The following is a 27,307-nucleotide window of genomic DNA, read 5'->3' as shown; positions in this document are numbered from 1 at the left end:
GGGGCATCATACGCAAAAATATGGCTTTATTACAAAGGATTCAAGATGGCAACTACTTAGAATCCAGTGCCAACACGGATTATAACAAATCCAGTGAGTATTTTGTTTTTCAATTATTCATAGAAAATTTAATCCTGATTAAGTATCCTTGGGCAGGAATTCATGGGTAGTTGATGACTGAAACCAGCATTTATGTGAAATGCTTCTGTTAATTTAATCTGTGTATACAGCTTAATTATGATTGGGGATTCAGTGTAAGAGAAATGAATTATATCAGGATTAAAACTTCAGTACCATATCACAGAGTACTTTCTCCTTCTTTCTTTTTCAACATGTAAACCAGCTTGTCCCTTCACCTAAGTGCTCAGATTTTAAAACCCTTTGTAAAACCAATGCAATGTATCTAAGTTTTTCATAAACTATCTGTCAAAAACGCTTTGCTAATCGAGCTAAAACCTAGCTAGAGCTAAAATAGAAGAAAATGGAGAATAACCCCACCCACAAATAAACAAAAGCTTATTCACTTAACTATGAATATATTTTATACCGATTTTCTGAAGTAACTTCATTTTCAATTTCTTTAACTCCAATACAAAATGCATTTTCCTTAAAGCATAAAAAGAAGCAGTTTTTAACCAGTGTATTACACTGATTTCATAACTGGACTTGGTTTAGACATGTATAAGCAAGTAATCATTTAACTTATTACTTTTTATAAGACTATCAAACCTGAGTTAATTATTGATATAAGATGAGGCATTATAAGTGGTGAATTTCTTACCAAAATATCATATAATTCTTTTCATCTTTATTTCCATATGGAAATTGCATAAATGACCTTATAACAACACTCTTTCTTGAAAGTTTATTAAGTATATCTCAAAACATTTATTACCTTTTTTTCAGTTTGGTACTGCTTAAATGCAGTCGTATAAATAACATGCTCTGCTTTCTTTGTTCAATTTTTCATACCAAAAGTATGAAAAGAAAAGTCACTGTATTTGAATCCTTATTGCACTCTGGTAAATAAATTTACTTTTCCTCTAAAGAAAATCAAGTATCAGAAGTGAGGGCGACTTTTGTGTCCAGATGATATGGTCAGTGGCAGTGTTACTGAGGAAAGTGAAGAAACTTCCCAGTAAAGACTGTGGGATAGAAAGAGTCTGTAGAGAATCACCATGGAAACAGACTGGCAAAGGATAACGCCTACTGTAATGACCTGAAAAGAAAAGAAAGAGAATGCTTTACTGCATGCAAAAACAGAAATTATATTCATTTTATCATGGACCTATAAATACTTTACACATATATAAACTTATATATATGTTATATAAATATATATAAATAAAAAACTGTATCTGTCCCATCTTTACTGTGTGTACATTTTGTAAAAGAAATTTTCAATAGGAAAATGAGACTAATGTTCAACTATAATTGTTCAAAAGTAAAATTCCTTTAACAGTTAGTTTATAGATGTCAAAATAAGACACAAAAGAATAATTTGCTAAACCATCTTCTCAGGGTGCATGCACTAAAGAAAGTAATAGGAAAAATCAGACTCCTGGCTAATCTAGTAATAGGAATAATATTCCTAATCTAGGAATAGGAATAATAATCTAGTAATAGGAATAAAGCATGCCCCTACCTGAATGCTGGAGAGTGCTCTAAAAGCCCTTTCCGAAATTCTCAAGTCACTTCTCTATTTTTGTAGACTACCTTCCTATCTATTTACCCTTTGTAAATACCTCAGGTTCAAGAAACATTTGTGTGTTCAACCGCACACTGCATTGCTTGTAAAGGGCTCCTGGCAGAACTCCACTTCGAAATGATGGAGTAATTCACCTAAGAAGGTAGGTATCAATACAACCAAAACGTGGCATACTTGAGCATGGCATTCCAGTCTGCAGGTTGTTAAAGCAACTAGACTGACTTTTAGAAAGCTGTCTTGATTTTTAACATTATGTAGCAAAAAATTTTAATCATTTTTTCTTAACTACAAAGATGAGTTATAAATTTTATAATTTAATTTATAAAACAGTATTATGAAATTGGCTAAGAATAACAAAAGCTATTTTCCATCATTCTGCTTATAAACTAAATTTAAATACTCACTGGTTCAATATTTTGTTTCAAAGTTTTATTTTAAAGAATCCAAGAAACCGCTGAATGGATAAACAGGCCTTTCCTACTTTAATAATTTCCCAATAAAGACTACAAAAAACTATTTTGATCATGTATATTATTTACCTTATCTCTTTGGTAGTCATTAAAAATGATAGAAATGCATGCAAGACCTGGATGGCACAAAAACCACAAGATACAGCCCTGAAACAAATGAAAAATAAGTCAAGTAAGCGCAGCTATGCTTTGTTTTCAGAATGTACCAGGTAAATAACATTACCAGCATATTTAGGAGGTCATGATTGATCTCAATTGGTCTGTACAGTAGAACTTGCAATAAAATGTAGAAATATATCTGCTATTGTTGTGACAATGATATTCTGTTTCTAATCAAATGGGTGTTTTTGGAGTATTTAAAATCTTACATCTTCCTCATACATATATTTTGAGGTTTTGATATGTAAGTAACAAATCTGAGAAAAACAAGGTACAAATGTGTAATATTTCTATAAAAAACAAATAAGAATATACATTCATATTTGCATATAGATACACAAAGAAATTCTGTAAGAATACACAAAAAACTGACTAGCAGCGGTTACCTGTTTGAGATTTAGTACAAAAGACACAGAATTAGGCGAGTAGGAATGGGAAACTTTTTAACACTATACTTTTCAAATATATATGTTCTATTTATCCTAGAACATGGCAACTTATCCTTTTCCAAAATTAAATTTGAAATAAAATAATAAGTTAATACTAGTAGCTGTTGAAATGCTTGGTATATTGAGGTTATAAGAAAAAAAAACAAGATATAGAAAAATGTGTTCACAATGCTACTATTTGTAAAAAGTGAAGGGAAATATAAATATATATATATTTTTGAATTTTATTTATTTTTTTATACAGCAGGTTCTTATTAGTTATCCATTTATACATATTAGTGTATATAGTAATATATTTTAAATTCTCTAAAAAATAAATTAGGAATTAATAACAGTGATTATATGAGGAGGTGATAACTGCATAGATGGGAGAGAAGAAACACGTTTGCTGCTTTTTAAATACTTTTGGATGTTTGAACCTATTCAAATAGTTATATTAAAACATATAAAAATTAAAGTTTAAGAAAAAAATTTTGTACTGTTTTAAACATAGAAGAAAAGAAGAAATTTAGTTTTTAAATACCTGAGGTATATACTAACTTTTGAAACAATAAGCACTACTGTCTCTGGGAAGAATTCCAAAGTGACATGGCATATCCTTGCCTGTTTGGTACTCAGAGGCCTGACATGGGTTCCTAGGGCTGCAGCAGCAGCTTTAAAATGCTCCACATCTGGAATAAAGAAGGAATTTGGCCCTCCTCCGTCTCAGCCTCGTTCTACTGAGACTGTCAACTAGGGTGGGCTGACCAAACTGCTTATCAGAATGGTGCTTTGAGTTGCCAAGATGATGGGTTACGGATTCTCTCAATCTGACCAAAAAAATATAACTTTCTAGGAAGGAAGGCTTCTGTAACGTTACTGACTCAACCTGTCTCCTGATCTTTTCCTTTATTAAATGGGTACAGAAAAAAAATCCATTTGCCTTTAGATCTCACTAGCGTAAGAAGGACACAACAAGGGGGAATGAAGTAAACATGATCTCATATGGATGACATGAAATGGCTGAAACATAGTATGTACTCAGCCTCCTGGCTCCCTCTGCTTATGCTGAAGGACGGCTCTTCATAGTTTGTTATAAAACATTGCATAATTCTGGGAGTAACAGTTCATAGTCCATTAATGACTGTTTTTTGAGACATGCAAACCGTATCCTAATTTTTTTATTAAAAAAATTCTGATACTACAGAAAAAATGTAAAATCCCTATTGATAAAGAAATTATAGTACAGGCAAAACGGACCTGCCAAAGATTACATGGAAACTACTGTTTCATGAGTTCTGCAAAATGGGGATAATATCATCTATATCTCATAAGTTATGAAGATTAAATGATTTGAAGCACATAGAGTACCTGGCACGTAATAAAACCTTACTAAATATTAGCATATGGTGGCTCCTTAACTTCCCAAGTAAAGCAAAATGAAGTTGATAATGTGAAGAAGTCATTTTCTAACCAAACCCATACTTTGGCAAAAGTGATATAGAACTCCCTCTTGAGTGTACTTCTTTCCACTGTGATGATCTGGTAGAGTCCACAGCCTAATGACAACGCTAGGCAAATTCTTAAAACAATTAGAAGGATCCCTGCTAAGTTGTGGTGTGAATGGTGGCTGTGAGGACTGGTATCTTCAAACTGTTCCCAAAGTAGCAAAATACTCTGTAAAAAACAATATTTAGAGAAAAAAGTCATGTCTACTTACAGTAAGGTACTTTTTTCAACTCTTTTCTATATCCCCTTAACCAGTATATAAACATTCCTAAGAGGCTCTAAGATTTATCAGACTATATAAGGTGTTGATTAATAAAGCACAAGCAGTTTTTCCTTCACTGATACCCTCAGCTGGAGAAAAGGGATTGTAATCGAACGAGACCACATGCAAGAGATAAAAAATGCTACTGTTACCAGGATTCAAGTAAGACAGCTCTAATGATGAAAATAAGTCGAAAAGATGAAGAGAATAAACATAAAACTTTCTTCTAAATCTCTTTCTTACTTCAACACCTTATTAGGAATCAAACCGTTCTGCATTCAAGCCCATTATCTCAGGATAAACTTTCAAATATCTCAGTATCTTTTGTAATCCAGAAATTAACAAGTCAGAATTGTTGATTTCAGACCTCATTCTTTTCCCACGGTAACTTCCCTGGGTAAAGGAGAGGAGATTTTCAATGTCCAACATAGCATCCAGGGCACAGTTACTTATCCTTATTTGTCTGTTCACCTTTTTTACCATATTGTTACTATCCCAGTGTAAAGCTCGCAAGTTCTTCATTAAGCTGTTCTGTTTACTGCTATTCAGTAGAAATCAGTGCCCACATTGCCTCCACCTTTACCAAACAGCAATCACTTCAATTACGATAATTTTCACCATCACACGTGTCAGTAGCCCTCTGTGCTCCCTTCATTTGCCAACTCAGCCTTCAGAATTGGGTCTTCAGTGGCTTCCAAAGAATTTAGGTCGAAACTCCATTATTAAATCCAATTTTAGGCTTTATGGGGTTTACCAGCAACCACTTCCTTTCCTCATTCTCAAATCTTCCACCCTAATTTTACTCCAGCTACCATTCTTGCTAGGTGAACTCTTTTCTCATCTTGCACACATAAATTTCCTTCTTGAAACAAAAATTAGATCTTTATTACAGAAATTCATTCCTCTACGCCAAATTATACCCGTCTGATTCCTTAACTTGCATTTCTAAACGTAACTCTTTACAACAAAGAAGTGCTATTATAGAACTACCATTTCCTGCTATGTGAGGTAATGGATATGTTAACTGGCTTGATTGTGGTGAACATTTCATAATGTATAAATATATCAAAACATCAAGTTGTATACCTTAAATCTATACAATTTCTATTTTTCAATTATAACCCAATAAAGCAAAAAAACCCCCCAAACTACTATTTCCCATGATTCACATTTTTACATATTCATACTCCCATATTTCCACATACGTATGCTAACGCAGGACCTGTGGAATACACTGTACACATTTACGTGATCTCTTGTTGCCTGTCTCGTCCCCCTAGTCTGGCTGCTGTTGAGAGTCAGGGCCATGTCTAATACATTCTTCACAAATGCTCACATAAACTCTAGGGTAGTGTTATAATGTCAATTTGTATTTGTTTATGATAATGAATTTAAATTGCAATGAAATAATGAAAATTCAATTTTTAAAACAGTTATTGAGAAATGAGAATTTAACCTGATATTAACACTACTCTCCATAAATCCTGGATCAAAAACATTAAGTTGGCAGAACTTACCCTTACTTTAATCACCCCTAATTCAGTTCTTTCTCACTAGCCCTCCCATCCTGGCATTATCTCCTTTCTAAATATCAATATCTGTGATATGGTCTCTTTCTAAATCAATCATGTAAATTCAATAAACCTTCACTCAGCACCTAAGGTACTAAAATAAGTACTAGAGGTAGATGGGCACAGGCCTTACCCTTCACTAGTGAGTTTTTCAATTTATTTAATGCATTAAAACTTAGATTATGATGTCCTTTACAGAGCCCAGATGTATATTTCATTTTCATCTATAGCTGATGGTCACAAACTCAATACAAATTTTTATGTTTATAGCTTTCTTCTTAATTTTTATAAATCCATTGTACGTAGGCATATGGAGATCCTAGAATAATGTCTATAGGTCACTATAGAGAAAAACAAAAAAAAGGCATAGAGGACTCTTCTAAAAGACCAAGTTTGTTTTTACATTTGTTTTCAAAAACAAGATCCTATTCTTTTTTATTCTATGTTTTGTTTTTTCTTTAATCTGATATTCACTTGAATTCTTTCATGTATAAAGTAGATTCTGGCCAATGAATGAATCTCAAATTCATTAACTGACTCATTTAATATTGAGTACTTACTAAGTGTTAGAAAATATGAAAGAAAGCTCTTAATTAGGAAATGAGAATCTAACTGAATATTAAATATACTGCACTGAAATCATCTGATAGGAAGCTCAGATTCAGGTAAATTACAATGAAATTCTACAATATACATATATCAGCACTCAGAAAATTAACAGGTTATTTATCTATCACTCTTTTTTTTTTTTTTTTTTTTTTTTGCGGTACGCGGGCCTCTCACTGTTGTGGCCTCTCCCGTTGCGGAGCACAGGCTCCAGACGCGCAGGCCAAGCGGCCATGGCTCACGGGCCTAGCTGCTCTGCGGCATGTGGGATCTTCCCAGACCGGGGCATGAACCCGCGTCCCCTGCATCGGCAGGCGGACTTTCAACCACTGCACCACCAGGGAAGCCCTCTATCACTCTTTTTTTTTTTTCCCCATTTTTTAAAAATTGAAGTATAGGTGATTTACAATGTTGTGTTAGTTTCTGATGTACAATAAAGTAATTCAGTTACACATATATATACATATTCTTTTTCAGATTCTTTTCCATTATGGTTTATTACAGGATATTGAATATAGTTCCCAGTGCTATACAGTAGGACCCTGTTTATCTATTTTATATATAGTAGTGTGCATCTGCTAATCCCAAACTCCTAATTTATCCCTCCTTCTCCCTCTTTCCCCTTTGGTAACCATAAATTTGTTTTCTATGTCTGAGAGTCTGTTTCTGTTTTGTAGATAAATTCATTTGTGTCATATTTTAGATTCTACATATAACTGATATCATATGGTATTTGTCTTTCTCTTTCTCACTTACTTCATATATGATCTATCACTCTTTAAATTCATAGTTTAAAATGACACAAATTCCTCATGGGTCCCAGGTTTCTTGACATGAGATATGTTCAAATTTGCATTTCTCAATATTGCAAAGCAGAAACATTTAGTATCACTACTAACCTGTGTTATGACAATGAAGACAGCAATGCCAGTGGACGCAGGAGTAGAATCCCACTGGAGAGGTCTGCTCTGAGACTTCTTCATTCTGACTATTGTCCAACCCATGCATAGACTCAGAAGTAAGTATAACATTTGAATTTGGGAAGCGATGTCAAAAACTAATGGGAAATGAAAAGCAAAGTCAACTGAGTTTTCACAATACAAAGAATTTTATCCTTTTTTTTTTGGTCACACTGCACAGCTTGCGGGATCTTAGTTCCCCGACCAGGGACTGAACCTGTGTCCTCAGCAGTAAAAGCATGGAGTCCTAACCACTGAACCACCATGGAATTCCCAAATTTTATCCTTTTTGCATTGAGAATATAATTATTTTATTAACCACAAAAGACAGGCATTTTAAAAAAGAAACTGATGAAATTCAATAAGAGATATTCATGTATAATAATTCTAAAGAATTAAAATTTTGCCATTAAATTTGTAAACTTTCTGAAAATAGTTAAAACAATGGCAATACTCCTATTTTTAAAAATATATATGTGTCCATATCATATCTTTATTAAGGCCAACTTTAAATCTCTTTGTGTTTCTTATTCTTCTTAGTTTTTCTAATTACAATCTATAACTCACTGCTTATGAAAAGAAACAAATTTTAAATATAACTTCTGCAATGTGGAGAATACTTCTGGGTTGTTAATTTTTTTTGGTGGCTGACCTATAATATGAAGAGTATTTTCTAAACCTATCAATAAGAAATAGCATGACAATAAAACGCAGAGCTGCTGTAACATCCAATTATGTTGGCCCTAGTGTCAAGAGTCCTGAAGACGAATGAAGCGCTCCATGCATTAGTGTGATGTGCCACCCGGTGGCCATCGCTTACACTGCAGGGGAAGCTGGCTGTGGTAGAAAAGACGCAACGAAACCGCCTGCACCCAGTTCAGTGTGACAAGAAAATAACAAGCAATAATACTTCAACTGCCATGTGTATTCATTTTAGAAGTTCTATTTACTGATTTTTTAAAAAATTATTACTTTTCCATCGGAGTGTATTTTGATGTGGATTTTGGGATAAACATGTGATCACAATTCAATAAAATAAAACTTTCTTCAAATTGCCATTTATAACTTTGATGTCTATGACTTTTATTTCTTTTATATAAAGATATTCTTAGAGAAACAGATAAAACTAGCTGTAGTATCAAACTTATATTAAAAGTTACAAGCCAAAAACTTATTAATAATAGACCTTTTCAGCTTTATTTTGCCATATTTTTCTCCAGCTCTGCCACCCAAATTAAAACCAGATACTTTACATTTATGCTTACATACTTGTAATAGCGAATTCTAATACTGAACTGTCACTACACTTTAATGATATAAAGTGTCATGGCCTTTCAGAACAAGCACAATTTTCTTACACCATAGATTTTAAATGACTGTGATGCTAATTATTTTTATTAAACATTTCACAAATACATATTCAGTTATTTAAAGAAGTTAGCCAAAGGAATATCCCTAGATAAGTTGCTAATTAGCAAAAACAAATACTGGGGAGGAGGGAACACTGGCTCATTTCTTTACATACTAAATAATGCACATATTGATATAATACCATAACTGTGAGGGTAGGTAGACACTGCTTATCTGTTCTTGAAAAATAATTAATGTAGATAAAATACACAGATGACACAAAAACCCCATTCTGTGGAATTTGATTAAAAATCTTCATTAACCAAACCTGTTGTCAGAACTACCAAAAATGATCAACATTGATTTATTGCAGTTTTTTTAAAAAGACTTTTGCTTTTAACTTACCATGAAGATGCCAGACAGCCTAAAACACTGTTTTGAATACAGTAGACACTCACAAAACTTCAAAAGTCCTTGATTTTAGTAACAGCTTTGCTACTGATGGGTCTCTGTGTGCTTTGCCTCTTTGGACCACAATTTCTTCATCTAAAATGCATAAGCTAAATTATTTCTATGCTCCGTCCAGCTTTAAAACTCTAGGATTCTCTTAAACATCCTGAGTCATCTAAGAGAAAACAGGGGTTGAAACCAGGGTTCTAGTAATGTCAAAAAAGGAGAAGCAACTCTTGTTCATGCCCAAGAGGTAAACAGTATCCATCCTCTTCACAAGGAAAAGGAAAGGTTCTAGAAGTTTTAGAATCTTAAAATAGGCAGCAAGATCAGGATAAGTGGGTCCTGAGATGTTTATGGAGATTACCATAAGATACCCTATTAAAGAGTGAGGAGACTAGAAGAGAAATATGGAAATATAAGGAAAGTAAATCCTAGAATGTCTTCGTTTTCAGAATCTGCTTTTTTAGAGCAAATCTTAACTTGTTTTTCAGGATTGAGAATGGCATATGACCTGATGTCCCTCTAAAGTTCCCTTTAAAAAGTCATGATTATAGGAACTTTTAGTTTTTCACCATCATATTTAATTGAAAAACTACTTCACAAAAGTTCCTCTTATAAATTAAAGAACAAAGCTGAGAGGTCAGCTCAATTACAGGTATACTCTATGGCTCTGGGTTAGAAATAGAGACAAAAGAGTCACAAAAGGGATGAAAAAGAGAAAAAAAACCTTTAGCTTTGTGGTCAGAAAATTTGGGTCTAAATCTTGGCTCTACCATTCACTAGCTGACTGACATTTGGGAATGTACTTCCTGTCACTGAGCCCAGATTCTTTATCTGCAAAATAGGGATAAGCATATCTACTTCACTGAGTTTTTATTGAGGACAAAAATGAGAGAATGTGGGAATCTCCTGGTGGTCCAGTGATTGACTTGGCCTTTCCAATGCAGGGGGTGCGGGTTTGATCCCTGGTCGGGGAGCTAGGATCCCGCATGCTTTGCAGCCAAAAAACCAAAACATAAAACAGAAGCAATATCGTGACAAATTCAATAAAGACTTTAAAAATGGTCCACATGAAAAAAAAAAGAGAGAATGCATATAAATATGCTCTAAAGACAATGAAGAGCTCTACACATTACCTATGACTAAGAAGAAACTAAATAGGATATGTGGAAACTAAATGTATAACCTTGTTTCCAGTTGAGCTGAATCTAACCAACCTTGGATAAAAAAACTGTATTATGACAAAAAGTAATTGACAAAAAAGGAAAACATACAAGAAGCAGACAGCAAGTTTATGTTTTAAAAAAACGCTCAGTAAGATACTCACATTCTGCCAAACTTCCCATAAAAGGTACCCCTATTCCATCTTTGGAGTAACTGAAGAATTGAAGAGGAGAATATTAGCATCAATTACAAGTGTGAAAAAAATCATTCATAATCAAAGCAAGCATAATTTTGGTGGACTAATTAGGATTAATTAGACGTAATGATGAACACAGTTTTAATGGTTTTGAGTTACCTGGAGAAATGAATGTAATTAGCAAAAGCTGAACCAGCTTGTAACAGCAATGCAGTTGTCAGAACCTTTAAAACCACGTGCATGGGTCCTCCTTTCTTAATAGCCTGCCACAATGATTGCGCATAAATGCAAGCAATCACAAAGTACACTAGGACTAGGAGGAAAAAGAACTCATGTAACCCTGTGAAGAGAAGAAAGGAACAAGCCAGTTATAGTGTTGGGTTGCTTTCAAACCTTCCCATCAGTATATTTCCAGAACTTGCTTTTTACTGAAGTCATAGCATTTACTTTTGTGAAAGAAAAAAAAGGAAGACTGTTGAAACAAATAATTTTCTACTTTAGGATACAGTTTTAACTAAAAGAACGCAGATTAAACTGAAGTCAATCTATAAGAAATCATATTGGTCAGGGAATAAGCCCAAAGACTAACCACAAGATCACAGTTTTGGTCGAAACAGTAAATTAAAACAATGATTTCAGCATTCAGTTAGATATGCTTTTTTACCCCCCAAAGTGGATTTCTTTTATAAGACGTTTAAAAATAGATTTAGTCAGTCAGTAAGAGTTTTATATACCCTGACAATGATTCTCAAAGTGTGAGCCCTGTGCCAGCAGCACCATCAGTAGGGAAGTAGTTAGAAAGGCAGATTCTTGGGACTCAACCCATATCTACTGAATCAGAGATTCTGGGAGTGGGACCCAGCATTCTGGTTTTAATAAGTCCTTCAGTGATTCTGATACAGCTAAAGCCTAAGAACGAAGCCCTGGAATGTATCATAACCTTAAATTCCCATTTGGACAAAGCGTCAAAATACCTGTCACGACCAGGCCTCCTTCTGAAGTAAATGGCATTCAGCTCTGTCAAAGAGGAAAACCTATGGAGACCATGGGACTCCACTCCACAGGTGACTGAAACTGAAACACCTGACCAAGTGGCTACCAATCCAAAGACTAGTCACTGGCCAGCAGCATCACTTGGTTCTCAGATACGAAGCCAGTCATGTTCTCTTGGGACATCAAACCACAAAACATAGAAAGGATGAGGCAAGAGAAACTGGAGTTGAAAAGAGTTGATGATGGAGCAGGCCAAAGGAGTCAAACCAGGCCATGATGAAACCAAAATTCTGGGCAAGCAGAAATTTTGAATGAGCAGAGGGAGCTGGTTGGTAGAGACAAGAACAGAGCATAGGAATGTGCAGATTTTATATTAAAAATGGTCCCAGTCATTAAGCAGCCTCCAGTTTCTACCAGCAGCTTTTCAGTAGTCTTCACACATCCTCAAGATAAACACCCCTTTTTCTGTGTTGCCTGGAATCTTTTGACTGTGTCTTCATTTTTCGGAAATTTCAGAAAATTTTATAACGAACCAGGGGCCAGCTTTGAGTTTAATGGCTTACATTTACTTGGTTACATCTAAACCTAGTCCCTAATATTAGGGCTTTTATATCCTATCTAAATAACACTGGATATCGTGACAGTGGCTGTAGCTGTCTCCATTCAATCTGTGTATGAACGTCTAAACTGTACTCACTTCCATTCCAACTGTGACCCCTGAATCTGCTCTGGCTTCCCATGTGGGATAAACTCCAAACAACAGGCAGAGAAGGGAATATTTACATTGTATGGAAAATAATTTTAGAAAAGTAATCCAGAAGATGCAAACAGTAGGAAAAATACTCAATAAACAGTTCAATCTCAATCATGTTTTTGGCGTTGTTAGGAGAAAGAGAGAGAGAGAGAAAGAAGTATTTCAGCCACTGGGTGTCTCTCTTGCTCTACGTACATAAATGTTGATGGTCCACTTCTCTAGTCTAGGTGAGAAAGTATGTTTAGACTTCAGGAAGAGAATATCAAAGAACAGAATGGGCATATTTTCTTTTAAAATTCCTGAAACAGAGGCGTATTCTAGCTTTAGAAATAATGGGACAATAAACCTGGGATTGTTATAGTAATGGAACAAGGCAGAAAATAAGCTAAACATATTATAACTGTGTGTCAGTAAAAGTATGCTATCCTGTGTTCTGAATCTGTTTTTACCTTTTCTTCTTAGTATAAAGAATTAAATATGGCATTCTATTTAAATTTTTATTTATTTATAATACTTTACAAAATATTCATTACAAGATAAGGTTTCAGACGCTATTAGCTTAGAAATGCACCATGAAAAGAAAATCCCAGACTATTTATTGAGAACCAGAATAATATAGGAGGAAGGGACTTTTGAAAATAAGACACATGTCACTAGCAAAAAATGTTTTAGGATTATTCAAGATTAAATGTATCTTCCATAAAAAGCTAACACGGTAACCAAAAAATTATTTCATTGAGATAATATATTAAATAACTTGAACTAGGACATTTGTCCTACACTTTGCTCATTGCATTTTGCATAAATTATTCCTACCTTTACCCTGATACTTTAAAGATAAAACTCTGGGTCTGCACTCAAGTGTTCTTTTAAATAAACCACCTCTAGGGAAAAAAGTCTGTTTTTTTTTTTTCTCTTCCATCAACTTTACTTTTGTTCTGCCACCATCCTTCACAGGAAAGTAATCTACGTTCCCCTTGAAATTAAAATCTAATTTTAAAACAGGTGGAGGGCTTCCCTGGTGGCGCAGTGGTTGAGAGTCCGCCTGCCAATGCAGGGGACATGGGTTCGTGCCCCAGTCCGGGAAGATCCCACATGCCACGGAGTGGCTGGGCCCGTGAGCCATGGCCGCTGAGCCTGCACGTCTGGAGCCTGTGCTCCGCAACGGGAGAGGCCACAACAGTGAGAGGCCTGCGTATCACAAAAAAAAAAAACACACAAAAAAAACAGGTGGATACTAGGTATTAAAACTTACATATACACAAAAGAAGAAAAACACTCTTAAATGAGCATGCAGTAGGTGACAAACACTTATGTTATAAGGGAATGAGCAGATTTTAAGGCAAACTTAACTGGAAGCACTGGCAAAATTCAGTAGGAAGAAAACTTCCAGGACAGCTTTAAAAAAATTCAGTTCTGGCTAAATGATGGGAGATGGGAGAAAATAGGGTAAGAAAAGGAGAGAGTCAATGGGTCATGAGGCAGCCCCTGGAACACTCTCGCCTACCTGTGATGCTTGTTGTCTCAGAACCCCAATGGCCATCCTACCTTCAAGGGTCTCAAGATAAATCCTGATTAGTCTAAACCAATTAGAGAAATTCCAATATTCCCCTTTCCCAAAGAGGTAAACCTAACCCTTTACTTCGACATGTTGGTTTACCCTTATCACCTTTCTGATACCTTCACTTACATTTCTCTTATGATGTTAGACAACAAGGTCACGTGTCGAGTTCTGGCCAATGAAATAAGGGAGCTTCTGGGAAAGGTTTCCTTGCTCTTAAAAAAGAGACATTGAATTTTGCAATTGCCTAGATGTACGGCCCAGACTGCTGCAGTTAACTTTGAATATGAGGGAGCTGACAAAGCTGACAGTCAGAGGATAACAGAGTAGGATAATGTTAAATAAACTAGCCTGAAGAAGCCTCAGAAATTATTGTCATGTCAGAGAATTAATTTCCTTATTGTCTATACCACTTGCATTAGAGTTTTCTGTTACTTTAAGTTACAGAGCCAAAGGTAAGATCCAACCCATTATCTTTCAGGATAACGGAGGAGAAAAGGGAACAAGAGAAAATAATAAACATATCTGGAATCTTCAGAACAGTGAGATGGCAGGTGTGACAGAGCCTGTAATACCATTCCAATGAAAACCAGTCTACTTTAGACAATAATGCTTTAATTCTCAGGATTCTGAGTACTTCTTCTTTTGGTCTCTACCAATCACAAATACAGTTAACAAGGATTCTAAGTTTTTAAGAGGTAGTTTTATTTTATTCTACCTTGAAGCATGATATTCCTATGTAGTATTTTGTCAGGTAGCATCAAACTTGCCTTAGTCTACATTCAAAAAAAACCCCTCCAAAACAAAAAAACCTAAGTCTGTAAAATACAGGACTAACTAAAGTCTCGTAGATATAAAATACATAGTTGGTTTGAAAGAAAACAAACTGTAAGATTTAACCAGAGTAGCATATAACATTAATTGTAGCTTTCTGCACCAGGTTATTCTAATTCAAACCTCTAAGATACATGCTTTAGCAGTCAATTCTCAGTAAAAAGCATAGCAAATCAATTTTCTCTACTTAGGGCAGAAAATTAGTCAAATGAGGAAAAGTTTCTAAAATGAACTAACTGGGAATTATTCCCTGGAAACAAATTCTATACCTGAGGCTACAGAATAGGAAGAATCCCTCTTAAGCCTCTACGTTGAAACCAGCACATTACCAAAACAATGTGGAATATGGACTTTTAGCTAAGTGGTTCTGCACATTAGAATCAACTCCAGAGCTTTGACCAACTACAAGTGCCTGGCTTCCACTCCAAAACCAAGTCTCTCTCTCAGTCTCTGGGGGTGGACATCTGTACTTTTTCCAAAGCTCTCCACATGCATACACAGTGACAGGTTGAGAACCACCGATTTAGACTTCAATGTAGAATTAATCATATTTTAAGGCATTTAAATAATAAAATGATGTGATCCTTGGAAATTATGCCAGACATCTAGCAATGAATACTTTTGAGTACTTATGGCACTTTTTTTTTTTTTTTTTTTTTTTTTTTTTTTTTTGCGGTACGCGGGCCTCTCACTGCTGTGGCGTCTCCCGTTGCGGAGCACAGGCTCCGGACGCGCAGGCTCAGCGGCCATGGCTCACGGGCCCAGCCGCTCCACAGCATGTGGGATCCTCCCGGACCAGGGCACGAACCCGTGTCCCCTGCATCGGCAGGCGGACTCCCAACCACTGCGCCACCAGGGAAGCCCTTATGGCACTTTTTAATAATCAATCCCTACAGATTAGCCTTGCACAGAATCCCATGCTTAATGAAAATCCATGTTATAGTGAAATTTCTTCCCTCATTTAAATACTCTTGGTGACATGACCAAAGTAACTTTCCCCATTCTAGTATAAGAAAGACAGATTTTAGACATACTATAAGTATCAAATCAAAATCAGTCACAGGAGAAGACAGGTCAAAAGGAGTCAGGACTAAGAACTGAGTCAGAATGGTTAGTGGGAACCCTAAAGAAAAAGCTAGCCATAATTCAGGGTGTTGAAAAAAACACTAGAAGACATGGGCAAGGTTCAGGATGAGCCAGGGTAAGGATGACTGACATTCAGTACTCCAAGCACCACACAGGGCACAAATGTCATTGCTTTATGGCCTACGGTCTAAGTTCAGATATCAAACTGGGAATGCGGAAAGAGTCCAGAAATGAGAGCCTAATAAGGAGGCAAGAAAAAGAATATCAGGATCCAGTGAGTCTCATGGATCCATACAATAAACAAAACCACCTCGAGCCTCCACTCTCCTGCCTGAAGGCAGGAGGGGGAAGGGCTACCAGATGTGGACTCCACTAGAGGCAGTAGGGTTTGCATGTACAGCGACTACAGAAGAGCATTACTTCCTGCTGAAGCCTGACCAGTCCTAAAGATAAGTGTCATATGAAATAATGAAGCCTTATAGTTAAAAGAAACCTTAAAAGCAAGTTAATCCAACCACCCATCCAATGCTATCACTAGACCTGGGTTTCATCAATGCCTTTCCAAACTATGTAAAATAAATGTCAATATCTCTTACTAAGATAAAAGAAATGGTAGGACAGAATTAACTTTCAATAATGATCTACATTGATCCAAAATAGTATCAAGTGAAATTTAACCTTTACATTCATTTGCACTCAAAAACAATTATGTCATTTCCTTCACAGTAAAGACTTTTAGAATGAATTATTTTTAAATGTTTAGGACCCCATTCTGTCACTATGTAAGTATTTTCTCAAACTAAAGGATATTTTTAAAAAAGTTTCTTTCTTCATACATTAAGTCACTTGTGACTTATTGTTTATAACACAAGCTCCTTGAGTTGCTTTTCTAGCTGTGGCAATTTACACTTTGAGCTTAACAACTGGTTTAGTCTAATGTGGCCTCAACTCCTGGCCTACCTCCACCCACTCACCTTGATGGCAAATGTAATGCAATGGGATTGAACTTTTCTCTAAGCAGACTAACTCTTCCAAGTGGGTAATGAACTCATGAAGAGGTAAACACCTAACCCTTTTTTTGACAGATGGCCTAGAGATTTTAGTTTTCATTCTGACATGTTAATTTACAAATCCATAATATTTTATAGCATGTCCACCATTAATCACAAGAAGTCATTCATTTCTGTTTGGGATAGGAATTCACTTCAGTAGGGCAGAACATAAAATTTTGTCAACCTAAAATTTTGATGAAATATTTTATGGGAGTAGATTTAATTTTGGAAAGTTTTATCAATTTTGATCATTTCAAAAATGGTTGCAATCTCCAATAAAGGCAACCCCTAAATATGTTCAAACAACCTAGTAAAGGACAGCTATACAAAGTAGTGGAGTTTCTATCTCACTTAATCACTGGGTTACTAATTTAGACTGCTCAGTTTCTTAACATTTTTCTGTTTATAAAAATAAAGCTAGCTTATCATAAAAACAAAAAGATTTAGAATGTAGAAACTGAAAATTATCCATAATTCTACCACCCAAAATATGGAAACAATCTGTTACTATTCTTGTACTTCTGTTTATTCTCCGCATTTTTTAACACACTTGAAACCATACAATACAAAATTTCCAGTTCTGCTTTAAAACTTAATAGTACAGCTGTTACAATTCTACAAGATTTATTTAACCATTTGTCTACTGTTGGACACAAGTTATTTTTAATTTTCAGTATTCTAAAAACATAACATGAAGATATTTGTGCATAAATCTTTTTCTGTATTTAGGACATATATTTAAATACATATTCTTACCAGATTCTCCAGCACTGAAATGATCAAATGGATTCCCTTCAGCATCCGGGTTTAGTAACATCATTTCAAATGGGATATCTTCCACCTGAGAATTCTCATTGTCCTCTTTGCACGTATACTTGTCTGCATAGAACACGTGCCACATTTGTGGATATGGAATCTGAGACACTGTCAGATTATGTTCAGTCTGATTCATGGCTACTTTAAAGAGAAAAAAAATAGCACTTTCAAAGCAAAATTCTCAAATGTATTCATTGTTTTAGTCACATAATCAATTTGAAATGAGAATTCTTTTGTTTAGTTCTTATTGTCTCAGTAGTCCAAGCCCTGATGTAGTATTGGAATAAGTTCTGTAAGTCATAAAGCAGGTAAAAATAATGTATTTTAACCAACCAAAGGAATCACTATAAAAGTTCTATGAGATACCACAAATGACTAGAATAGTTTCACTGAAACTCTGAATTTCAATTTTAAGTATTTTCAAAGTTTTCAAGTGAGTTAGCAACACTAAACATTTTTTTGTTGTGGTGGTAAAATGTACACAATACAGAAGTTACCATTTTAACCATTTTTAAGTGTACAGTTCTGTATCAAGTATATGCACAATTCTGTGTAGCCATCACAGTAACATTTCTGAAAATTACTTGAGTTAAATTTAAAATGGAGCATTCAACTTTGGAAATTATTATATCTAAAAACTATGACTGACAAACACCTTCAAAAGATTTCCCAAAATCTCTTCCTGATTTGTTATTCTTTAAAAAGGTACTAAAAGTCGAAAAATAGAAGTTACAGGAATATGAGTTGTCATACTGGGTCACATCTATACAGTGTGTTGGGCTGGGGTGGGAACTCATGAATGTTGGCCTCACACAGACCTGTGCTTGCATCCTGGTTCCAATCCTTACCTTCTATATGACTTTGGGCAAGTTACATAAGCAATGACACTCACTTTCTTCATCTGTAAAATGAAGATAATACAGCAAAGAGCTGATGCAAGGACTAAGTTATATGAGTCACTTAACATGGTATCTGTCATATAGTAGTTGCTGAATAAAGGTTAATTGTCCTTTTCCTTTCTTTAAAATATGGTGATTATACCAATAAGTGGTTCTCAATCCAGGGCAATGCTACTCCTCGGCAGGGCATTTGAAAATGCGTAGGGACAGTTCTGTCGTCACAGCAATTGTTCTCAACTTCAAGATACTTGAAGCAGGGCTGTGCTAAACCTCATACAATCCAAGCTTACGTGACAAAGACCCGTTCTGCCCAAAATGCCAGTAGCACCCCCTTTGAGAAACACTAAATGATGTCTAAGATCCCTTCTCAATCTAAAACTATGATTCTGACCTAAGAGAAACTCACTACTACCCTGAATGTTGTAGGAAAGTGGCGTCTCAAACACTATGTGTAATAAAGACAATGGAAGAGTCAGAGAAGCAAGTCTTACGAATCATATTCATTACTTAACCTCTCTAAATTTCTTTCTTCAGTAGTAAACTTAAGATACTTGCCCTATCTGACTCAGAGTTCTTGTGAGGAGCAAATGAGACAGTATATGAAAGTCCTGTGTGGAGAGTCTGATTCTCTATAAAGTAGGGTATTCTTAAAATATATGATTATGTTGGGTGCAATTCCTAAGTCTAGATTGCCCCCACTGCATGCCAGTCAGTCTTGATCTTTTCCTCAACTGAAAAAATGAAACTTTCTAATAAATAAAATACATTTCTTGAGATAACTGGAAATTTGTATATGGAAGAGATTTTAGAGGTTATTATGAAATTATTCATTTTCTTAGATGCAGTAATGGTATTGTTATGGTAATGGTTATGGAGAAGAATGTCCTTACTCTTATAAGATGTATGCTGAAATACGGTGAACTGCTCAAGGCACCCATAGCTTATTTTCATTTCAGTTAAAAACGAAAATCACACACATACAAACATAAAGCAAATATAACAAAATATTATTGATAAAATTATTAAATCTAAGCCAAGGATATACAGATGTTGGCTGTACTATGCTTTCAACTTGTATGTATAATTGAAAATTTTCCTAATAAAAAGTTGGAGAAATATTATTTATACGTTGTCTTTATAAATGAGATACAGATTTATCTTGTCAGAATTCAAATTTTGAGGACTTAAACTTTACATTTGGGAATTTCATTAATAGTAGTTAAACTGGACAAGATGATTTTGTTAAGAATACCACAGCATTGTTTTTTTGGATAGCTTAATTTAGCTGACATTTATACTGTTTTTCTTACTGCACAGCTTCTAGAAAAAAGTAGCAAAGACTCTAGTTTCTCTAGTTTCTGTTAAATTGATGACCTTTAATAAGAATTCAATAGCAGCTCAGAAATAAGGCTTTTGAAATGTGCAGCTCAAAATTATGTAATCTGGACTTCATTATATAAAGGCTTTGCTGTGTTGAGGTTTTATCACTTGTACTTTTTCTCTTAGATAAAACAATATAAAAATTTAATCATTATATTTTCACCAATACACTTTTTGATGTTTCATTTTAAATTATGTAGATCTACAACAAATAAAAACAAAAGTGTGCTTCATAAAGTGATATTGGCCTCAGTTTTTGTCTTGCTGCCTTTTTCAGTACGCCTAGGAAATAAGCCTCTTGACAAAACTGCATGTTCATTGTTTTTGAAACAAAAGACTACAGCACAGCACGCTTACTGTATGCTGATGTAATGAGTACCTCAAATATTAACAAAACTTGAATTGCAGAGAATGGTGTTGAAAGGCTAATCGCCCAACAATATTATAGAGGAAATGAATACTGTTCACAAAATTACCCAGAATAATAAAATACTAACACCTTTAAGCGATTTATACAATACACCAAATGTACAAGAGGAAATATATGCATATGATGTAAAAAGATAATACTGAAAATGTTTTATACACAAAGTTACATTTAATTCTTATAATCTGACAGCAAATTTTTTTGCATATAAACTCATCATTTTCTGTGCATTTAAATATCTTCTTTGTTTGCTTTAAAAACCTACAAAATAGTTTTTATCATTTAAAAAAATCTGATGTTTTATGAATTACTGAAAGAGAAAAAAGCAAAAAGTAAGACTGAAAAATAATTTCTCAAATATTAATTTGGGAGAATGTATAATCACAAGCAACATTCAACACTGAGATTTTTCAAATCTACTAATCTTTTCATAGCTTACAGCAGCAATTTTACACAGGAGTTAGGCATAGTTAATGGGCTCATCACCAAGTAGGTGAAAGGCTATTAATTCTTAAAAGTCTCATTAATGGTCAGGAAATGAGAATTATTTCTATAAGGAATTATTTTCAAATACGTGATACTACTACACTGTCATGAATTTAAGGATATGCTTTTTGTTTCAATGCATCAAAGCTTCTAAATGACAATATACTATAAATATGAAAATAATATATAAAAGTTGGAGAATACAGATTTTGTTAAGACTTGGCTTTTGTTAAGGGAAAAAGAACTGATTACATATGTAGAAACTGATATATATGTCATTAGTACTCAATTTATTTCAGACCTCCAAATTTAACAAAAAATCTTCATTCCTCAAAAATTCCAGTTTCCTGAGATCTTCCGTTCCAACAATTCCAAAGAATACCCTTGCACTTAAGATTAGGGAAGAGGAAGGAAAAACAGAAAAAGAAACAACAGCAAGAGGTTTTATAAATTATAGCTCTCTACTGCAACTCCACCTAAAGAGTCATAATTAGAATCACAGCATTTTAGGACTTTTAGGAAGCTTAGAGAAAACTAGTCCAACTTCCTTGTTATACAGATAGGTGAAGTGCAGCTCAAAGATAACAAGATCTTATTACAAGTTACTAGCAGTGATTCTCAAGTTTAGCTGTCGTTGCAATGCAGCAAGTCTCTCTATATACGTAAGTTCTGTGACTGAAGGTATTTGACTGATTAAAAAAAATTATGTTTTTGCAAGCGTATATAGTATATGGTATAATATTGATCATGTAATATAAGAAAACAAATTGATTCCTATAGCTCAAAGCTTTAAACTGTCTGATAAGTTACTATTTCATTTAATTTCACTTTATTTTATTTGGCTGTGCCGGGTCTTAGTTGCGGCACTTGGGATCTTCCTTGACGCATGTGGGATCTTTAGTTGCTGTGTGCAGGCTTCTATCTAGTTGTGGCCTGTGGGTTTTCTTTCTCTAGTTGTGGTGCGCAGCCTCAAGAGCACGTGGGCTCTGTAGTTGAGGCACGCGAGCCTCTAGTTGAGGCGCTCGGTAGTTGTGGCGTTGCGGGCTTAGTTGCCCCGCAGCATGTGGGATCTTAGTTCCCCGACAAGGGATCGAACCCACGTCCCCTGCATTGGAAAGTGGATTCTTTACCACTGGACCACCAGGGAAGTCCCTGATAAGTTTTTAATAGAGAAAGAAAAAGACTTTGAGGTGCGAAGTACAAAGCAAATGACCTACTAACGAAAAACCCCTCAAGCACTAAGTTCCATGACAATTCATCCTACAAATACTAAGTCAATGCTTAACTGAGCACTAGTGTATCATAAATTCTCACTCATAGTACCATGTAACTAACATTCATAGTCCTTATCACAATAGCAGTTTCACACTTATTCACAGTGAACTTATTTATACCCTCAGCAGCCTTAAGGACTGTGAGAGTGTCAGTATTTTGGTCCCTTGATGTATCACTAGTGCCTAGCATAGTACTGGAAGTGCTGTGAATGAATGAATGAATGAATGAATAGACCAAAAGAGCCCTGCTGCTCTCACTGATTGATTTTATAACAAATAAATAAAATGTAAACTTGTAACTAAAATAAATGCTGTGGAGGAGAACAACAGGCTCTAAAAACTCAAGTGTTAGTGGATGGACGAGCCAAAGAGGAGAAGGAAGAAAAAGCAGAGGAAAAGCCTGTGCAAAGGCCCAGGGTGGCAATCAAAGAACACCTGCGCTACAAATAAAATGAGGCCCAACGGGGCAGTGCTGTGAGATGAAGCTGGGGTCGGGGGTAAGTAACAGCCAGACTCGGACGGCTCTGCTGATCAGATTAAGGAGGGCCGCCTTTGTCCCAGAGCAGTAGGAACCCACGGAAGTACTGAAGGTCCTGGTGAGGATGCCAATGTGACATGATCAAACCTGCCATTCAGAAAAATCACTCTGATTCCAGAGGGGGACCGGCATAGCTGCAGTGGCCAGGTAGGAGCTACTGCAATAGTACAGGCGAGAGATTACGGCAGCCTGGAATAACATGGTGGGGTTAGAGATGAAGAAAAGTAGATGAAATCAAGAGATACTGAGAGGTAACTTACGAAACAAGAAGGGGATAACTGGAAACAGAAGGCTAGAACATTTTATACATATGTGCAACACCTAGATGATTAAATTGGGGTAGAAAGGAAAAGAGAATTGATAATGAGCATTTGTATGAATTTCCCAGATAAGTTCTAAAATTCAGGGTTAAGGTAAATAACTTTATGTAACTGTCTTTGATATCTGAATCCAGTCATTCAGGCTTCTTCAGCATACTGTCAATGTCATCTCACAAACCTAGACAAAAGATCCCCACAATGGGTGGCAATGACTGGGGACTTGTACTCTTATCCCTACTCAGGTTATGAGGGAACCAGACAGCTGCTAAGACTAAGACTGGATGTTTAGAAATGGCAGTGCTTTACTGACTAGACTGAAAGAAGAGTCAGAGACTCGTCATTACGCAGAACATGGTAGGGGAAATACAGGGGGGAAAGGGGAGAGGGATAATTCCTATTTTTTCCTCATGGATGTCTCATATTCCTAATTAACAACCAGTTAACTTCCAAGGGGTAAAATGGGTAGCATGGCATATGCTCTTCATCTCTATATTAAAAAGATCTGCACTCACTCTGGATGGCAAACACCCTAATGCATGGGACAGTGTTGATGAGAATGGAACAGCTCAAGAATTCAGGCAACTAGAATAATAAAAGTAGAGCCTCTCCAGAGGCAAACCTAGAGGTTTATAAATGATGTGGGGCTGGTATATTCTAAAATGACACATTGTGTCACCATATGACTTGGTCCCGAGTCCCAATAACATGTTGCAAAACAGCATCACTTGGGCTAAATTATACAATTAACTGAGATAATGCAAGCTTAGTGTTTAGCTCAGTGCTACCAGACAATAAGCATTCAACAAATGTTATCATTCACTCCATGCTGCCACTTGGTCAAAATATATCTGCCATATTGGTATGAATTATGTGACCTGTGAGAAGTCTGAATGTAGGAACGTACACCTTTATAAATTATCTGGATATTTTTTCAAATATTTTGAATAAGAGGGGAAAAAGGCATTCTATCTTTTGATCAAGGAAAAGATTAGTTTCCTTAAACTTTAGCTTAAAATGTACTCAACAGAGTGTGATATGTGCTGTGCCATGAAACATCTAGATATGTAAATACTATACTCCCGACATTAAGGAAGAAAAATATATACATAACGATCAAAGACAAAAGGATATACTCACTTGTCAACTGAGCTTTGGATAATTTTTCACTACAGCTATAACCGTGACCGCTTTCCTGCAGCTTTAGCCATTCCTGGGCTTGGAACAGGTAGAGTTTAGCTTCCTTTCCAATGGCTACTGCTATGTCATTGATTCTGACGCAGAGAAGAGCATGGTCACCTGGACATTAGAACAAAAATTATCAACTAGTTTGGTCTTGTATGGGACTGAGACGGTAGGACAATTCAATACCTCTATGTATCAAAATGGGAATTAAAAGAGCACAGTTTTTCTGAAATCTCATTTTAGCTAGGTAGGTCACATTAGAATGACCATCCCATTCAGATGCAAGTCAAGAGATTATTCACATTAATTATCCAAAACAATGTGTGGTGTTTCCTTATACTTCAGCTGATAACGCATGGTTTTTCACTGAATAAACAGCCACTTCTGTATGTAGACATTCACTGTGATAGAATTTTGCCTCATTTTACAACCACTCCACATCTTTAACACTTGCCTATAAACTATCCATAGAAATTTCCTGCCAAAATTTCTTTTGTTTTTTAATATAACATGGCTGTTAATATTTAATTATTTTTTAATATTAAAAAAAACATCTTATAGCAAGAAAGGTTAAATAAATGAGTTTTGGGGTAGACCTGATACAAAATTTGACATCTGTGACTTTTACAAAGGAATTTTCAGAACAATATATGTTGTAAGACAACTATAGAATGAGCCTTGTTGCACACAGCAACTACATTTAAGGCCCAGGAGAGAAACAGCAAAAAGTAGTTGCCTCTAGGGAAAGGGACTCTGGGTGAGGAGAAGGGAAACAGGGCTGTTTTTTCATCTGAAGATCTTTTTATTCTCCTGTTTCTGTTGTTTTTACTATTATCACTTTGACTAAACATTTTAAATAAATTTAAAGTTATAGTGTGTATCAAAAACTGTCTAAGTCTCTGATATAAACTAATTACGTTATAAATTATCAACAGCCTTAAAAGTGACTCTAAGGCCCTATTAACATCTTAAATCACATTCTGAATTAGAGTTCATATTTCAGTACTGTATGGTCTTAGTATTATTATTTTCCTGAATTCGAATTCACTGAAAATTGGTAATAGTAAAATACACACACCCAAAAGATAGAAAGTGTGTATGTTAATATACTTGGAACACTCTATTCCTCAATCTTACCTGAGAAATCTGGATTTACTACATGTTTCTCCTCTATGTTTATCAGGTAATCACCATGAAATATCAGGGTTGTCTAAAACCTGTCTGGGAGTCATGAGTAACAAGCCGCATCACAGCTTCCATACATGCCAGATTTTCTGGTAGTGTCCAGACTGTACCATTTATTGTAGTGACATTACTATCACTGTCAATAGTCAAAGTATAGTTACAGCCAGTTGATTAAGTAACTGAAAATGTTACCTAAAAAAATAATAAAACCCTCGAGTTTCTTCTTCATTCACCCAAGGTCTACTCCACAATAGATTTTGTTAAATGGATTGCATCTCCTTTTCTCAGTTATTTTTAAAACTTCAGATTAAAAATAATAAAGTTTCCCTTCCCTTCACACCAACAATTCTGTAATTCAATACTTTCAATTTCTTTCCCAACCAATTAGCTTCCTGTTTTTATTATCTTCTTCTAAGAATCCTCTCTAGGACAGTATTGTGATCTTGCATCTTTTAATGCTAAAGACTCTATGAATCAAGGATCCTAACCTCATCAAAGCAAATAATTATTTGAGATATAGTAGTAGTCAAATTAAGTAGTATATACCAAGAAAAACATCCAAATTTTGAGAGTGCAAATAAATAGGGCAAAAATTAGAAGGAATGCAGATTCATTCATTGAAGAATTATGGATTTTTGAGGGAGACCAGAAGGGAAGAATCGAATGCAATCTCATTCAGAAGGGCCACAGAGGATACAAATTATGAAGCTTCCAAGATACACTTGCACGCATTTCTGTAAAGTTAATTCTAGCCCTCGTGGTCCACAGTAAAGCTACTCCTTTCGTAGGGAGGTAACCAAACTGTCCCAGCAATTGTGACAACTAGATTATCAGGTGCTTTTGGGGGAGGGGTGGGTGATTCCAAAACCTCTCTGCTGCAAGTAGGTTTTAGCAAACTGATCTTAAGACAAAAAGAACAAAACCCAGGAAATCTAAGTTCTGGGACTTCACGAATTACGGTGCCTTAGTGTATACAATCAGGCTGAGAACGGAGCGAGCAAAGGATGCTTCTTTAAGCGAAGGATCTCGAAACTGGCAGCAGGAGAGTCATCAGCACATTCGTTAGGACAGGGAGGAAAGGGGAAACGGTCTTTTAGGTGCAGAACACAGCCACCAACCGGGGGAGGTGCTTACAAGGATCTGGGGAGCAGCAACACAGGGGCTGGCCATAAACGCATCCCACGATTCCGGGAAGCTGCGACGGGGGCGGCTGCCGGCCACGCGGGAAGCGCAGGTGAGCTGGGTGAAGTCCCCAGCCTCGCCGCCGCCGGCTCCCGGCTCCCCACGCGAGGCGGGGAGGGAGGGGCCGCGGGATGGGCCCACGAGCCTTCATCCCTCTCCCCGCCCCCGCACCTACCGTGGAACTCGAAGTGCCCGATGCTCTGGCCTTGAGCGTCTCGGGCCGCGGCGCTGCTGAAGCTGCCTCGCAGCGTCTTACCCTGGCTGCCGGGTGGCCACCAGCAGCAAGTGAAGGCCACCGCCAGCAGCCGCAGCCCCCCCATCCCCCCCTCCTGCTCGGCACTCACACCCCTGCCCCTAACCGCCTGTGGCCGCGGCCCCACGTCTACAGCTTGAGATGGGGAGGTGAGGGGAGAGGGACCGGCGTCGCGGGCCCGCCCCCGGGGCCTAATAGCCAATGAGGGGGCCCCTCCACCACGAGCCAAGGATACCCACCAATCAGAGGC

General features: G+C 36.1%; 1 protein-coding gene across 5 annotated transcripts; it reads right to left on the bottom strand.

Moving 5' to 3' along the window:
* Positions 1–851: 851 nt before the first annotated feature.
* On the bottom strand, positions 852–27,171 carry GPR180 (G protein-coupled receptor 180). Of its 5 annotated transcripts, none has more exons than XM_073795352.1 (10): positions 26,757–26,972; positions 24,393–24,551; positions 17,872–18,072; positions 10,995–11,175; positions 10,803–10,852; positions 7,613–7,770; positions 4,251–4,442; positions 2,248–2,325; positions 1,746–1,842; positions 1,082–1,219 (listed from the first exon to the last, which is right to left on the bottom strand). In XM_073795352.1, the coding sequence occupies exons 1-9, from the start codon at positions 26,953–26,955 to the stop codon at positions 1,753–1,755; spliced, it is 1,308 nt and encodes a 435-aa protein (XP_073651453.1). In that variant the 5' UTR covers positions 26,956–26,972; the 3' UTR covers positions 1,082–1,219; positions 1,746–1,752. The 5 variants fall into 5 exon arrangements, with proteins under 5 accessions (XP_004313345.2, XP_073651451.1, XP_073651452.1 ...); XM_073795353.1 differs by having other exon boundaries at positions 1,746–1,818; XM_004313297.4 differs by lacking the exons at positions 1,746–1,842; positions 26,757–26,972 and adding an exon at positions 26,980–27,171 and having other exon boundaries at positions 852–1,219.
* Between the last annotated feature and the right edge of the window lie 136 nt (positions 27,172–27,307).

The sequence above is a fragment of the Tursiops truncatus genome, chromosome 18 (genome assembly GCF_011762595.2).
Source record: "Tursiops truncatus isolate mTurTru1 chromosome 18, mTurTru1.mat.Y, whole genome shotgun sequence".
NCBI lineage: Eukaryota > Metazoa > Chordata > Mammalia > Artiodactyla > Delphinidae > Tursiops > Tursiops truncatus.
Note: the sequence above shows the minus strand (reverse complement) of the source record. Positions and strands in the feature narration are given on the sequence as shown.